Source organism: Vanderwaltozyma polyspora, genomic scaffold (genome assembly GCF_000150035.1).
Source record: "Vanderwaltozyma polyspora DSM 70294 KpolScaffold507 genomic scaffold, whole genome shotgun sequence".
Classification (NCBI taxonomy): domain Eukaryota; kingdom Fungi; phylum Ascomycota; class Saccharomycetes; order Saccharomycetales; family Saccharomycetaceae; genus Vanderwaltozyma; species Vanderwaltozyma polyspora.
Window position 1 is genome coordinate 56,822 of NW_001834630.1, and position 16,350 is coordinate 73,171.

Genomic DNA, 16,350 nt, shown 5'->3' on the forward strand with positions numbered 1-16,350 from the left:
CTTTAGCCGGTGCTGGTGAAGAAGAAGAAGATGATGAAGATGTTGTGTTTAGCTCAACGAATAAGAGGGGCAAAAGTTCTAGTTCAAGATCAAAGAGACGTAGGATTGAAGTAGATGCCGATGAAGAGGACGATGAGGACGACTATAGTCCAACAGGCGCAGGTGTTGTATATGACAATGAAGATGAAGACGAAGGCGAAGAAGAAGAGGAAGAGAATCCATTCCCATTAGAAGGTAAAATTTAAGGATGAAGATGATCGTACATATTTGGAGTCCCTACCTGAAATGGAGCGTGAAACTTTACTGTTTGAAAGATCTCAGTTAATGCAAAAGTATCAAGATAGAAAGTTGTTTAGAGAGCGTCAAAGAAACTTAAAGAGACAGCAGAGGAATAACACTTCAGCACAAGAAGGTAAAAAGACAAGAACCTCTACTAGATCAACACAAGCCACTGGTCACTCCGACGTGAAGGCTTCGAAGCTGTCACAGTTGAAGAGACAAAGAGAAAAGAATAAAAATCGTCAATATAGTGAATCTGAAGGTGAGTATGAAGAAGAAGAAGATGAAGATGACTATGATACAGGTTACAAATATGATGGTAGTGAGTATGAGGAAGATGACGAAGAAGAATACGATCCATATAGCAGAAAGCCTCGTTATAGGGAAGAAGAAGAGGAAGAAGATGTGAAATGGGCGGAAGAAAGCACAAACAGAGAGAGCCAGGTGGATGACTTTAATAAGATAAAAATTGGCCGTTCTTTTGTAGCCAGATATTGTTTCCATCCTGATTTTAATGAAATTGTTAAAGGTTGTTATGGTAGAGTCAACGTTGGTGTTGACAGACGTACAAATCAAACTGCATATCGTATGGTTAAGATAGAAAAGGTCTTCTTACAAAAACCATATAATATGGGCAAATTTTTCACCAATCAATATTTTGGTGTCACTCAAGGTAAAGATAGAAAAGTATTTCAAATGAATTTCTTTAGCGACGGTCCAATAACGATAGAAGAATTTGACCGTTATCAAAGATCCCTGGATGCTTCAAATGCTTCTAAACCTTCGGTTTATTCTCTAACACAAAAATTAAAGGAAATCAATGAATTTGTCTCGGAACCAATGACAGATAAATTAACAGATGAGATTGTTCGTAATAGAATGGTTTTCAATAAGAAATTATCTGGTACTAATGCCGTCTTAGAAAAAACAGTTTTAAGAGGTAAACTGCAGTACGCAAAGGAAAATAATAACGAAAGAGACATTGCCAAATATTCTACCCAATTGAGAAATCTAGAGAAACGTCTTTCTACATATGAAAAACATCATGAGAATGATCAAGCTGGTGCTAGAAAGTTGGGTGCATTGACTTCAAAGAATAGAAAAGTTAATATGGACAAAGCGAAAAATGTCGAGCATGTTAAAGAAGAGGATATCAATTTTGATTCTAAGGCTGATCCATTCAGTAGATTGAAGACTAGAACCAAGATATATTATCAAGAAGTTCAAAAAGAAGAAAATGAAAAGGCTAAGGAATTGGCTCAACAAAAGAAATTGGAAGAAGATAGGGAGGCAATTGCAAAAAAGGAAAGGGAGCTACTATTAGCCAAGTTTAGACGCTTAGGTGGATTAGAAAGTATTATCAGCAGTATTGATATAGAACTAAGTATATAGATTAAATTCCTGTTTAATGTAAATTTATGTAATTTCATGTGTTATAAAGTTGACTGGTCATTTTCGTAATAAATATATAATTATATGAAAGTATACATATAATAAAATTTCAATTTAAATTTATATCAATGTTAATGTAAATATGCTTATAAGGCACACACATATATATTATAGCTTTAAATATTTATAAAATAGTAATATTGTCATTGCTTTAAAGGGCATTTTATTTTTTTGTATCTTTAACACCGTCATCACCATTATCACCATCATCATTATCATCTGCTTCTTCTTCTTCTACTACTTCACCTTCAAATTCTTCATCACGAGTCCCACGACTATCAGCAGCAATCTCTGCACCTTGTAATAAATCAATTAAATCATCTAACTCATCACCATGAATTAAATCAATTGGTTTTTGATTTGAATTATTTTTAATTCTAGGATCTGAACCGACTTCAATTAAATTAGAAGCAATAAAAGTACCATGTTCAGGTTCTTCCATAGAATATCTAACTGTAACATGTAATGGAGTATCACCATCTGTAGTATTTTTTGGATCTATCTCTATATCACCTTCTTGATCTAAAATTTTATCCAATACTTCCCATGATCCATATTTACAACATAAATGCAAAGCTGTATTACCAAATGGATCCTTTGAAGTATTGATTAAACCAGCAATCTTTTCAGGATCATTTTCCAATGTTTCTAATATAGTATCTAACAAATCAACATTATTTCGTCTAGATAAGTCAAGTAATTGTTCACTTAAGGAGGCACCTTCGGTTGACATGTTATAATTACCAAAAACTCTTAGTTGACCGTTAACCAAATAGACAACAGCTAAGTATACACAATTATATACTACTTATCTTGACAAATCAATGATTTTATCAACCTATTGTAATTCAAGTCTACTTATATTATTTCCTATTTTACCCCTATACGTTAACTTAGCCTTCTCTTGTTACGATAATTTTTCACTTTGATATTTCTGATATGATAAATTCCGATGTTGTCTGTTTACTGAAGAACTCAAACCAAACTGACCACATATACAATTTAGCCAATTTGAACTTAATAATAATACATTCAATTAATCATTGGGATGAGTATCGATTGAACTATTTATCAGAGTTTATTCCTACTTAACTGATTCATTAAATAAATAATTTAATAATATATAACTATGTACAAAATAAGGGAATACTGACAGCAGTAAAAGTTGTAATCTCAAAATGCAGTGTAGTCAATCGACTGTAGAGAACTACAAATGAGCGTAATAAGAATAAATAATAGTAAAAAATCAATGTTCCAAATTAAACATAAATGGAACATTTTAAACGTTTCCATGACCTTGAATCAGTAAATGCCTTTGAATGTTATATCTTATCATTTTCATTTTATGGCATAACAGTCACCAGTACAGGTCAAATATCGTTGTTCGAGTTTTAATCACAGTTGTCGTTATTACAGTGAAAGAATATAAATAATATGGGTTGATCTTTTTTTAGAGTTGTATGGTGGGGTGAGGAAACTCATTTTAATTAATTCCACCTTTGAAACTATTCTGGAGAATTTTCCAAAAGAGATTTTATTGTTCCAGAGTTGATTACAATAAAATTTGTAATTGAAACTTCAAATACTCGGTGGTAGAAACCAGTCACGATATTTATCATACATGTATAGATGTGATAATCTGCTACTGGCTTCAAGTAGATGATGATTCTACAGTGTCAGTAGAGGTTCCATTAGCTTTTTCCTTTTCCTTCATTGCAGCAATTTCACTAGCTGTAAGGAACCTACCACCTTGACCCCTAGGCCTTCTCATTGCATGTTTATGTCTTGATTCATGCAGATAAGGTTTTCTTTCTCTTGATATTTTCAGATTTTCTTCCAATTTTGCTCTAGCATATCGTCTTTTCAGTATTCTATAATACTGCTTTGCATTTACATAGAAGGGCTGTTCTGTTGATTCCTCTCCTTGGTTACCATTAGTGATACTAGAAACTATATTGCTGTTATTACTAGTAGTTGTGCTTTCTGTTACTGCAGTTGCAGTTGTTGTTGTTGTTGTTGTTGTTGTTGTTGTTGCGGTGGTGCTGGTGGTGGCGGTAGCATTATCACTATTGGTCATACCAAATCCAGAATCCAAACTGGTTTCAAAATACGATCCTTCTTTTAAGTCTAATTTTGTGTTTGAAATGTCTGCAGATTCTTCTCTTGCAGTTAACGATTGAGTTTGTTTTTGTAAGAGCTCACCAAATGCTTGGTCATCAGTAGTAGTGTCTTTCAATAAATCGGTATCCTCTGTGGAGGATGCAACTTTTCTATCCATAGATTCACCAATTTTATAATTATTATCTTCTATTTTCAAATTTCCATATTTCTTAGCATGATCTGCTAATACATTACTATATTGTTTTACACTAGTGGAATGTGGTTGATCATAAAGATACAATTCTGCTGGATCTTGTTCTTCAATAATTACCCTTTCAATTATATCTTCTCCATTAACCTTTGATAAGCCGTTATTAGCCCCTCGTATATCTAAATCATCAGTAGAGTAACGTATAAGTGTCTCAAGAGGATGGAAGTCACTCTCTTGTTCACCATTCATCTCAACCTAACTTTTTTAGAATGGCTATTCTAAATATATATATTCTATTTTACTATTTCTGGCCTTGCTCTCAATCGTAATCTAATCTTTTAGACCCAAAACTTTTTAACCTCTCCCAACAATACAAAAATACAATCGAACCTCCTTGGACAGATATAGATGTCTTGTATATAATGTAATCAATCCACCTCTTAAATCATATCTTTGCTTTATTCACATACCTTAACGAAAGTTTCATTATTTCCATATCTGAATTTCGATGGGTTTTTACTTTTTTTGACTGAAATATTTCGATATCTCCTAGCGCCACGTGATGTCTTCGAACAAGAGAACAGGAAGAAAAGGACAGTTCGAAACCAGTTGAACGATGATGACGAGACAATAATGGTTGTGTTGGTCTGGCTTTGCTCTGGTTTACTACGCCAATGTGGGTGTAGAATGTTTGAGTTCAGTTTGCTTGTCAGTCTAAGTTCAAAGCACTAAACAAACAACAACGACGATGATTCTTGTTTCGTCTTGAATTTTCTTTATAACTATCAATCAAGCTGGCAATTGACCATAGAAGAAATTTTTCACTCATCACTTGGATAGACTCTCTTGCTGGGATTCATAGAGGAACTCACTCAATTAAGCACAGAGAGAATGAAAAAACTATCCGAAATGGAAGTGTTAGGCAATTATCAACGTCAACAAAAATATCTTCTTAAGAGTATATATTTCGAACAAAGGGTCCTTCAGGTCTTTCTCGTTCTCTCTTCTTTTCGATGTCTCCTTGCCTCTCCAGATTTCTAATACTCATCGAGTAACTTTTATGGATGAGTTTATTACTAATATGGAAATTGAAACACAACTTATCTGATTGGTTGACTGGTTGGCTGGTTGACTGGTGATTGAGACTATATTTGATGAGTTTTCAAATTACGTCTTACCAATCGGTATAATTCAAATAGCGATGCAGCCGTAATACCCTGAATTCTTCTTGCTTGACCGATCGTTTCTGGTTGAATTAAATTTAATAGTGCTTTACTCTCTGACGATAAACTTGGTACTAAAGAATAATCAAAATTTTTTGGTAATAGCATATCTTCATCTGCTTGGAATGCTTTTATGTATTGACGTTGTTTATGCATATATGGCTCGTATTTTCCTTGCACTTCGATTTTTAATAAAACATGATTCGGAATATCATCCATGTTTATCATGGCATCCATATTTTTCAGTAACGTCTCAATGGTTACAGTTTGATACCTTAATAAATCCCATCCAGATATCGAATTAGGGGTATCTGGTAACGAGGGATCCATACTACGCCATTTCGTGAAACTTCTTTGGTAATTTTTTAATTTATATATGGTATCTTCAAATAGATCTCTATCTTTAGAAAATTGCGACCATCTTTTATCGCTAATTACTCCACTTTTGTACCCTAATTCTGTTAACCTTAAATCGGCATTATCTGCCCTTACTGTGATTCTGAATTCGGACCTGGATGTAAACATTCTATAAGGCTCATCAATACCTTTGGTAATCAAGTCGTCAATGAGAACTCCTATATATGAATTCGATCTTAATAACTTCAATGGTGGTTTCCCTAAGCTCGACAACCCTGCATTAATACCAGCAACAGTACCTTGGGCACAAGCTTCTTCATATCCTGTTGTACCATTTATTTGACCTGCCAAAAACAACCCATCTATTAGTTTTGTCTCCAAAGAGCTTTTTAATTGACGAGGATCAACATAATCGTATTCCACACCGTATGCTGGTTGTAAGATCTTCACATTTTCAAGTCCAGGTACCATTCTCAGCATTGTTTCCTGAACATCTTCAGGCATAGAATTGGATATTCCATTCGGATATACTATATTGGAATCAATTCCTTCAGGTTCTAACCAAATCTTATGAGATTCTTTATCAGGGAACCTAAGTATTTTGGCTTCTATCGATGGACAATAACGGGGACCTTTGACAGTTTCCCTAATATGCAATGCTTGGTGCAAATTTGTTCTTATATATTCATGTAATTCTGTAGTAGTACGAGTACCATAACATAAAATTTGATCTTTAATAGAAACTTCATTGTTCATAAATGACATTGGATGTGGTACCTCATCCCCATATTGTTTCTCTAAATTTGTAAAATCTATACTAGATTTTTCTAGTCTTGCTGGAGTACCTGTCTTCAATCTCCCCAGTTTAAATCCTGCATCATTTAAAGTAGAACTAATTCCAAATGTTGGCTCTTCTCCAATTCTACCGGCAGGGAAACTCTTCAAACCAATGTGTATCTCACCACCCAAAAATGTCCCAGTTGTTATGACTACTTTTGAAGTTTTCAATAAGGAACCATCTTCCAAAATTAAACCTTTAATTGAACCATATTTTTCATCACCCTTTTGTCTAGAATCAATTATTATATCTTTGACTTTTGCTTCTTTTAGATTCAAATTAGGATAATTGAATAACTCTTTTTGCATCTCTAGCAAGTAGAGTGATCTGTCTAGTTGGGCACGGGGACCCCAGACGGCAGCCCCACGACTTCTATTCAACATCTTAAACTGAATACCAGCTTTATCAGTAATTCTAGCTGCCACGCCATCCAATGCATCAACTTCTCTCAATAAAATACCTTTGCCAACTCCACCCATCGAAGGGTTACATGAACAAGTACCAATCTTATTCAAAAAGGGAGTTACCAAAGTGGTTTTCGCACCTGATCTAGCAGCACCAGCAGCAGCTTCACAACCAGCATGTCCTCCTCCAATAACAACAACTCCACTATCAGGTACATCAAACAGACTTTTCTCGAGTTCAGCTGTTAAAGTAATATTTCTGGTACCAGAAATTTTTAACAAAGATTGAAACTTTGATCTTGAACGAGATAAGAGCATGGCTTCACCTCTATAAAATAAGATATATTCAATTCAATGACAGATTAACTAGATGGCTGACAATAGCAACTTTGATGGCTTTTCTACAAGCTTCTTTATGTAACCATCCATATATTAAAATGAGCTTCTATTAAGCTCATCGCTTTTTTTTTAAAGCTTGTGCTTCTTGATAAAGGACAATAAACAGATTGGATGCAATGTCAGTAAAGGAATATAATGTTATAAAGTTATAAAGACATCAATTAACAGATACATATATTATTATTATTATTATTGTTATAAAATATATATTTTTGGTGTAAATATTTAATTTTAGTATGGGCTATATGTCTTATCCTTGAGTACCTGAAACGGTACTATTAAAGTAATGCCACCAAATGAGCAACAAGAAGCAATCAATTAATAAGTTAAAAATTAATAATAATTTGAGTGAAATAGTTGCTGTTGATGAAGTCAAAAAATTTCCCAGCTTGCTTGACGAGTTTTCTAAGTCAACATTGGCGCCATTGAAAGAGTAATCTGTGTTTTGAATTGGATAATCTGAGATATATGGAGGAGGGGAATGATTATTATAAAAAGAATTCTTAGGGGCAATTTTAACAGTTTCTCTTGGTGTTAACCCCTTCAATTCATCATTATGAATTGGTAAACTAAATGGATATCTAATACTTTGAGACATTAGAATTAACAAATAATCTGATTTCTTTTTACCTTTAGGTCTAGTAATTTTAATTCTTTGGTAATAAACCAACTTCATCTTAAAAAGTTAAAAGAGAAAAATTGAAATAAATTATTAATATTGTAGTAAATCTGTAATCTAAGTCCTTACATTTATACTCCAATTTTTAATTATTAAGTTTCAGATTTTTTTGCTATTAAACAATTCTGTCACCTCATTATTTTCAGACACTATCAATAAAATTCAAGAGGATTATCAGAAAAACAATGGTAGAAGAAAAAAGGAACATAATACTTCAGATATTTGCAGCTTGCAATTCGCAATTTATACATATTAAGAAACTAATGTTTTGCAAAATTCAAGGGTGTTCTTGCTTGATCAATTATAATTTGATAAAAATAAAATTTTAAATCTACGAATATTATAAATCATTAATTAAATATAGATATACAACAAAAACATATATAATACTAATAATTTCTATAGCGCTGTCTTCAAAAAATAGAAATAAATAGTATAGCATTTGCTTAAATACAATTATCATTCAGGTGGTCCTAGAATGATAACACCATTTTTGGCGTTACGTGCATTGACTTCATCTTGAGAAGCACTTATTAACATTTGTTTCAGTTTATTGTGTAAATCTGATTCTGTCGATAACATTAGTTGTTCATCCAAATCTTCAACATTAACTAACTCTAAGCCGTCTCTTGGATTTGATGATGTCAGTTTAAATGATGAATCATCATTTTCTATAAAATCACCTGAAATAGTATCATTATTAGAATCATCATTTGAATATTGCAACTGTGGAACAATATTACCATTTGCATCTTCGACAAAACTTCCACCACCTAAAATTTTAGAGTACATTACCCTTGTTTCATTAAGAACACCATCACAATAAGTCAACCAATCCGAAGACTGAAGTTTTTGAAATATATCTGGAGAGATAAAGTCTGTCTTATATAGTTTTGAAAACTTCACAACCTCTTCAGCTATCAGGACTACATGTCCCATATAACCTAAATTGGTGTTTTTCTCTTCATAAAATCTAAAGGACTCATGGTAACCCTTTAGTACAAAATCTTTAATTATTTCAAAGTAATCATTAGTATCGTCTGAACTGTCATTATTAGGAATATATTTACAAGAATCTTTTAAATTAAACATCGAATAAACCAGAAATGAATTATATGAAAAATCCATTCTACCATTAAAAATTTGTTGAATAATATCAAAAACAACATTATGCCAAAAGTTATTCCACGGATAATCCAAAAATAATTTCATCACCTTTGGTATTATTTTGGTATCATGCAATTGAATTTTGAATAGATCACCGATAGTTGGATCTTCCCTCAATTTTTTATTTTGATCATCATTTATGTATGGAATTTCGAAGGATTCATCAACATTGTCTTCAAAAATTTCACTATTATCTTCGTACTCTTTTAGTAATGAATCATCGCCTTTTGCAAGCTGCTCCCTAATTTTATTACGTATAGAAATAATCTTTTCAGCTGATTTAGAATTCATCAACCCCATATTTGAACAGTGTAATAGCTCTGCAAACAGTTCCGCAATTTTAAATCTTTCAAACCCAAGTGGTTTGAAGGTTTTACCTAATTGACTTTCTAAAAATGGAATTCTTGAGTCATTTTCAATATCAAGAATAATACCAAAAATTTTGGGCAATCCAATAGCAAATTCTCTCAGCATATAACCTAGGTATATAGGGTCTCGGTCACTTGGTGGATGCTCTTTTAATGTTGCGGTGAGGAGATTTATCTTATCATAATCAGAATTATTTTTCCTAATCAATTCAATAACAATAGAGATAGTGATATTCAAGGCTGAACTTCTCTTATTTACAATGATGTCTATCATTCTCGATACCACTTCAGCAGAGGCTAATTCCCTTGATAGAACATTTGGACCTATTGTCATATCATGAATCGGAGTATTAGCTGATACAGAAATTAATGCCTTAAGAAAATCACCTGAACTAGCATGAATGTCTGTTGATAATTTATCATCTTCTAATATATCCAAACATTTTGTGATTAGATTTTGTTTTTTCAATAAATTTATAATCCCTGTCGAACTTTCTACCTTGTCAGTAGAGATACACTTTAAGAAAAATTCCATTAACATCGAAATGTTAATATGATTTAGAATTTCATCAACTAAATTTTCCTTCTTTGAAATGTATGCTATATATTGTTCAGTTTTAATTGTTAATAAATTTTGGTGTATCTTTAAAAATACCGGTACTACTGCTGAGTAATCACTTATGAAATTATCACTATTTATAATAGACCATAATTTATGCATATATCTCTCATTTTCCATTAAAGTATCTACAAGTAACCATGCATCCATTGACAAAATTTCTGAAATAACCCTTGTTCTCTTCAAATAATAATCTTCTTGAGTATTTTCAAAACTAATGATACTTGCAAATGACGGTTCTTCTGTTGGATTGGGTAAATAGTCTGGAACAGGATCATTTAAGTCTTCAGTTTCAGTCTTGTTAATTGGAGGTCTTGTATTTTCTTCGATATAATTACCAGATGAAATTTTATTTGTATCAAATGTATCATTAGAGAAATCTGTAGCTATTGGTAAATTTTTAATGGCTAATAATAGATTATCGATTAAATATTCTACATTTTGAATCTTTTCATTTGTCTTTTCATCGATGAAGAAACCCAAACATATAAAGTCCAATAGATTCGTATCTTGCTTTGGCAATTCATTGACCAAATCCGATTCGTTCAATAAACCTTCAATGAATGATACATTTAAAGATGAGATATCATCTACCAAAGGCACTGTAGCATTTGTAATATCATCTTCAGTGATATCCGTTCTTGAAGAAGAAGAAACAGAAGTTGAAGAGATAGAATTTGAAGATAAAGATCTTAACGAAGCTGGGAGGTCATTGCCAGAGGTATCAAATTTTTGTAATATTTGGATTTCTTGTAACCTATTACTACTGTTAATTTTATTTTTATTTTGGATATTTTTCGAGGAAGGTATAGTCGAGACAGATGACGATGATGAAGAATTTGAAGAAAGGATATTTTCATTGCTTACATTAAACGAAGTATTATTGCCAATGTTATCATTTTCATCGAATTCCTGATGAATAAATTTTGCAATTATTGGATTTGTTCTTTCTAACTTATGAAGCAGGTTGAAATAACTGTCTAAAATCTTATTAATTTTAGATTCTGCATTATTTTGAGCAAATGGCCAAAATGACATTTTTTAAAAATAGAAATGTTTCAATACAGTTTATATTGGTTGTTCTATCCAGATATTACTGGTATATGATCAATGAAGGGAACCAGCCAAAATAGAATATAATAGAATAAAACCGAACACAATGGACTATAAATATATCAAATGTGTCTCACTAACTGTGTGGGCATTTGATAATGGTTTAAACCCTTCACAGTAATAATATCTTCCCTTTTAAACACACCCCCCTCAAAATCACAGATCAAAAATTATTAATATAAAATAAAACGAGTTTTTCCTTGACCCTCCCAATATATATTACTTTTGAAATGGGGAGATACTAAATTAAATATCCTCTTGTCGTATTCAACAAACTAAGAAGATAATAATAAATATTCTCGTAATAGTAGTGCTATATTTTAATAATTTATATATATACATATATATACATATATTCGAATATGTATATATAACCGGAGTTAATTAATAAGCCTCCTTAAACAATCAAATGATGAAGTTATTAGCGACTTAATATAATATAATATAATATAATATAATTTAGTGCAACTTAGATTGATTAATTTGTATTAGTTTCCTTAAACAAAAGACAACTAGTGTATTCACCACCACACAAATTCTATCTCTATCTGTAAATGTTACAAAATATTAACGCCAATATAATAAACCTAATTTTATCCAGACCAAAAAAATCTAACAAATCAAGTCTTAATTTAATGTAGCAAAACCTCTAAAAGGTCAGATAGTTCTTGATTCAAGGTCCTAACGTTCATTCTTCAATTCCAATAATTTTTCACCTGTTAAAATCAGGAAATTGAGTAAAATGGGTCTTGGATATGTTCCCGGCTTGATATCAGCAGCAGGTCAGGTGACCACAAAAGAGAAGAATAGGTAAATGGAGAAGCGGAAGGGGAAGCAGAAAGAAGGAATTCTCGATGATATTGGATTTCTTTTCTTTTTATTTTTGGCTTATTTTTGGTTTTAGGTTTTCCAGTTATATTAGGGGGGAACACACACACACACATAAATTAAATAAAACAGCATTATAACATGATCAAGAAGGTAGAGTATCATATCGAATCTGCCAACGTTGACAGTTTGACGCACGTGACATTAGGGTTTGGTTAGGATTTTACTATTCTATCCTTAGAAAAGGGTAAGTATGGAGGTTTTTATTATTGGACGGTAACCGAAGACCACTGGCGAAGTGTCCGTTTATGGACGACTACTGTTTTGAGAACTCTGTTGTCATGTTTCCGAATTGGGAACAGCCGGGCAAAAATTGGAAAAAAATTTGTTTTGTTTTTGCTTTTGCTTTTGTTTTTCTATTTATGTTTTTCTTTATCATTTTTGTGGTCGGTCATTTTTGCAATTTCGAAAAGTTTCCCAACTCGCAGAGAAAACTGCCGCAGCTGTCAGCAGTTAGTTTTTCCGAGACGGTATATTTTATGCACGTATTTGTCTTGCAAGACAAAGAACCAGACAAATGAAGAGGTTTTTTTCTTTTTTTTCATTTACACAAAAACAATAAATCCCATTTTCTGTTCTTGATCAGAAACAGGCGTAGTAAAATAGGAAGGTCCACATACACTGCTTATTTCTTCTTTTGCTTCTCAACCTCATATCCATACACTTTCATCGACACACACAAGAACATCCATCCATAGACCTGCATCTATTTTAATACAACCAATATCAATTGATTAATATGAAGACATTCAGGTAAACAGTACGATTGTATGAGAATATAGAGATCAGACTTCCAAGAGTATTTATCTATCTATCTACCTACCTACACGTACGTATTGGGTTTTTCTCTATAACAAACATCCCACTGAGCTAAGCTAGGCTAAAATCAAACTTCCAAGAATTGAGGATTATTATTTTTTTTTTTAATTACTACACATCGTCATCGTTCAATGGCAATAAATACAGAGAATTACACTATAATTCATTCCTATCGTGCCATCTTAGCATTTTGTTATAACAAAAAAAAAAAAAATAAAATAAAATAAAATCTGTAATGTTGTTACAGTCTGTATAGAATGAAATAGAATAAAAATCTATTCACATTGACAGATCGATGAATTGTAGCCCTCTCCCTTTTATTGCTGCTACCACCACCGTCAACAGTACTATATAATTTTTCATCCTTATTATAGATATATGTGTATATATATTTTTACACGTTAGTTCTTTTCAAATTTTACAACACTCTCCTCTCCCTTTCTTACTCAATTTCGACTGACTATTTATTATATGGGTTGTCCCATTACTTACTTCCTCTTTCACGTATCCCCTCTCCCACCTCCCTCTCACATTTCCTTCTTCACTTCTCAATGGTTTCTTTAGTTATGAACCATAGGAATATGGTTATCTTGGGTTTCGTAAAAACTTGGTTTGATCTATCGATTCGAATTAATTTTCTTTTAAACAAGTACTCTTTAAATAGCTATTTTTTATAATTGATAAATCCTCATTCAAATTAAATTACTTTACCTTTTACTTTTGACTATTAAATAATTACTGTTTGCTTAGTCGAGTTTGCTTTTGTTTAAATCAAACATTACTTCTGAAACGGTTTCATTATCTCTAACCACCCAACCCAGTAGAGTAAGAAACAGTGATGAAGTGTTTCACTAAATTGGTAGCCTTATTGGCAACTTTAATTGTTTCATTACACTTTTATTGTGATATTAAAGGTTGTTCTGATGAATTGAACCAAGTTTGTCATTACACTAACCCAATTGTCTGGAACCAAGTTATTGCTAACGACTGTAGTTACTATAGAAGAAATATTTCACCACATTTCATTACAGTTTACGATAAATATAACGTCTCCGTTAAACCAAATGTTATTCATTATATCAATGAAGCTCAAGTTTACATCGAACCTGCTACTGATAAAATTGTTAAATTTTACAACGATTACGAATTACAACAATATGTCGATTTATCAGTCGAATATGCAAAATTAGGTTATGAAAGAACTTTGTCATACTACAGAGTTACTTTGAGACCATTAGGTTTACACTTGAAAACTCAAATTGGTTTAGATAATGTCTGTGATCAAGCCCATGCTAAAGTTATCCCATTTTTGAAAAGTTATAACATTCCAACCTCTTGCGAAGAAATGAGACCACATTTGGAAATTGTTAAGGCTTATTGGGCCAACTTTGTTGAAACCATGGAATTAAAATTCTCTGCAGTCGACATCAAGGAAATCCAAAAAGCTGTCTCAGACAAAGGTAAAAAATTTGTCGAAAAGGTTAAAGAAACTTCCACTTCCATTGCTTCAAAAGTCACATCTGTCACCAAGTCTGTTTCTTCAGTAACTTCCTTCACAACTGAAGTTGTCAGTGAAAAAACTGTCGGTACCCCAGTTCAAAAGAGAAAAATCACTAGCAAATCTTCAGTTGAAGAAAGTTCAGTCGAATCTACTCCAGAATCAGAAGCTGAAGAACAACAAGAAACTACCACCATTACCTCAACTGTCTTGAAAACTGTAGTTACATCAGATGAACCAAAGGAAACTCCTGAGATTGCTCCAGAATTAATCCTAACTGAAGAAGAAATTGCAGAAATCGAAAGTTCTATCAAAGATGGTTCAAAAAATGTCACCATTGCTGATGATGCATCTGTTGAAGCCTATATTTCAGCTTGGAATAAAATGATTGATGCGAAGGTTCAATATAACTTGGACTTGTTCGAAGCTTATGCTACTAAATACAAGGATGATAAAATCACTATTTTCAGACCAAAATTGCAAGCTTCCACCGATAAGTTAAAGAACATCTACAAGGGAAGCAGAGCCGAAATTGCCAAGCATATTGAAAACATTGAATGTAAGAAAGTTATTTCTGATGACGGTTCTGTCTCCTATCAAAATTACGATGGTGAAACAATCAAATATGTATCTCGTAGAGATGTGCGTCAACTGTTTGACAAATACATCACCGAATTCAGAGACACTATCTCTGTATTTTTCAATGTTATGAACAGCTGGACCAGCAGTACTAACCATCTAATTAATGTCAAACGTACTGAATTGATGACTTCTTACAGCAACTGGAGTAAACAAGCTATCAAGGAATGGGAAGAAAAAATGGTTAGCTTCTATGGTGAAGGTGTCAACAACAAAAATGGTACTGAAGAACAAAAGAAGAATTGGAAGAAATTCTTGAGAACTAAGAGACGTGCTATGTCCAAATTAGTCTTAATTGAAAAGGCTGAAGATGATAGATCCGACATTAACGAATACACTAAAGGATACGGTGATTCTATCATCTCTTTCCACAACGACTTCGGTGAAGAAATGTATGTCTTGAGATCTCAAGCTAACTTGAAATTCCAAGAACGTGAAAAGGTATTTGGTGTTGATCCAAACTCAGAAGAAGAAGAAGAAGAAGAAGAAGTTGTTCCTCCTGAAGCAGCTGAAGCTTTAGAAAAGTCAGAAGCTTCTACTGTTGAACAACCAATCGTTGATGAAAAAATAGAAACTTCTGAATTTGAAGAATCTGCCCCATCATCTTCAGAAGATAAATCTTCAACTGTACCAGATGAAGATGAACCATCTGAAGAAGTTACTGTTTAATGATCGGTTAAACCATAATCAGTAAAATACAGTTTGCACATTCTGTTATATTATATATTAGATATTTTATACAACGAAATAATAATTAGATACCAAAAAAAAAAAAAATTTCAAATAAATCGCTTCATTTATTCATAAATTATTTTGTATGTTCTTTAGTTTATAGATCCTCATCATTACTATCTGAATCGACATTCAATATCTTCTTTAATTCTTCAGTTTCATATAAAATCTTATCGATGAAAAGTTCATCTTCTTTTAGAAGATCTTCTTCAACTTGATTATCTTTGGCATCTTGTCCTGGGCAGTCATTACTGGGCGTTAGATTAATGTCTGTTTTCGTCTTCCGTTTCTTCGTTGGTGATTCATCAAGGGCAACCTTAATGGAATTGTCGTTGTGAGGTGCCTCTAATATAATATTTTGCTGAAATTTAATGGGGGAAGATGTGAGAAATGGTTCTTCTTCTAGAATAACCAATGAACTGTCATCTCCTTGTTCAACAAGATCATCCCCATCGGTAAAACTATCATCTACAAATAACCTTTTCCTTACAGGATCTAATTCCCTTTTGTCGTCATCATCAAGGACTTCCATACCTTTTAAAGGTGATGTGTGCTTTTCAAAAAA

The 16,350-nt window shown here is 32.5% G+C and overlaps 7 protein-coding genes across 7 annotated transcripts; 2 read left to right on the forward strand and 5 right to left on the reverse strand.

Moving 5' to 3' along the window:
• Nucleotides 1-285: 285 nt before the first annotated feature.
• RTF1 (RNA polymerase-associated protein) lies at nucleotides 286-1,671 on the forward strand (the record flags this gene model as incomplete). Its single annotated transcript, XM_001643656.1, has 1 exon — nucleotides 286-1,671. One exon carries the CDS (start codon nucleotides 286-288, stop codon nucleotides 1,669-1,671), a length of 1,386 nt encoding a protein of 461 aa, XP_001643706.1.
• Nucleotides 1,672-1,894: 223 nt separating this feature from the next.
• ANK1 (ankyrin repeat-containing protein ANK1) lies at nucleotides 1,895-2,464 on the reverse strand (the record flags this gene model as incomplete). Its single annotated transcript, XM_001643657.1, has 1 exon — nucleotides 1,895-2,464. The coding sequence occupies one exon, from the start codon at nucleotides 2,462-2,464 to the stop codon at nucleotides 1,895-1,897; it is 570 nt and encodes a 189-aa protein (XP_001643707.1).
• Nucleotides 2,465-3,382: 918 nt separating this feature from the next.
• Nucleotides 3,383-4,291, reverse strand: HAP2 (transcription activator HAP2; the record flags this gene model as incomplete). The annotated part of the gene is made up of 1 exon (XM_001643658.1): nucleotides 3,383-4,291. The coding sequence occupies one exon, from the start codon at nucleotides 4,289-4,291 to the stop codon at nucleotides 3,383-3,385; it is 909 nt and encodes a 302-aa protein (XP_001643708.1).
• Nucleotides 4,292-5,187: 896 nt separating this feature from the next.
• On the reverse strand, nucleotides 5,188-7,182 carry MTO1 (tRNA modification protein MTO1; the record flags this gene model as incomplete). Its single annotated transcript, XM_001643659.1, has 1 exon — nucleotides 5,188-7,182. The coding sequence occupies one exon, from the start codon at nucleotides 7,180-7,182 to the stop codon at nucleotides 5,188-5,190; it is 1,995 nt and encodes a 664-aa protein (XP_001643709.1).
• Nucleotides 7,183-8,401: 1,219 nt separating this feature from the next.
• Kpol_507p14 (SAPS family protein) lies at nucleotides 8,402-11,134 on the reverse strand (the record flags this gene model as incomplete). Its single annotated transcript, XM_001643660.1, has 1 exon — nucleotides 8,402-11,134. One exon carries the CDS (start codon nucleotides 11,132-11,134, stop codon nucleotides 8,402-8,404), a length of 2,733 nt encoding a protein of 910 aa, XP_001643710.1.
• Nucleotides 11,135-13,754: 2,620 nt separating this feature from the next.
• Nucleotides 13,755-15,722, forward strand: Kpol_507p15 (uncharacterized protein; the record flags this gene model as incomplete). Its single annotated transcript, XM_001643661.1, has 1 exon — nucleotides 13,755-15,722. The coding sequence occupies one exon, from the start codon at nucleotides 13,755-13,757 to the stop codon at nucleotides 15,720-15,722; it is 1,968 nt and encodes a 655-aa protein (XP_001643711.1).
• A 160-nt stretch (nucleotides 15,723-15,882) lies between these two features.
• On the reverse strand, nucleotides 15,883-16,350 carry Kpol_507p16 (uncharacterized protein; the record flags this gene model as incomplete). The annotated part of the gene is made up of 1 exon (XM_001643662.1): nucleotides 15,883-16,350. A coding segment is annotated over one exon (468 nt), but the record flags the coding sequence as incomplete, so codon positions are not given.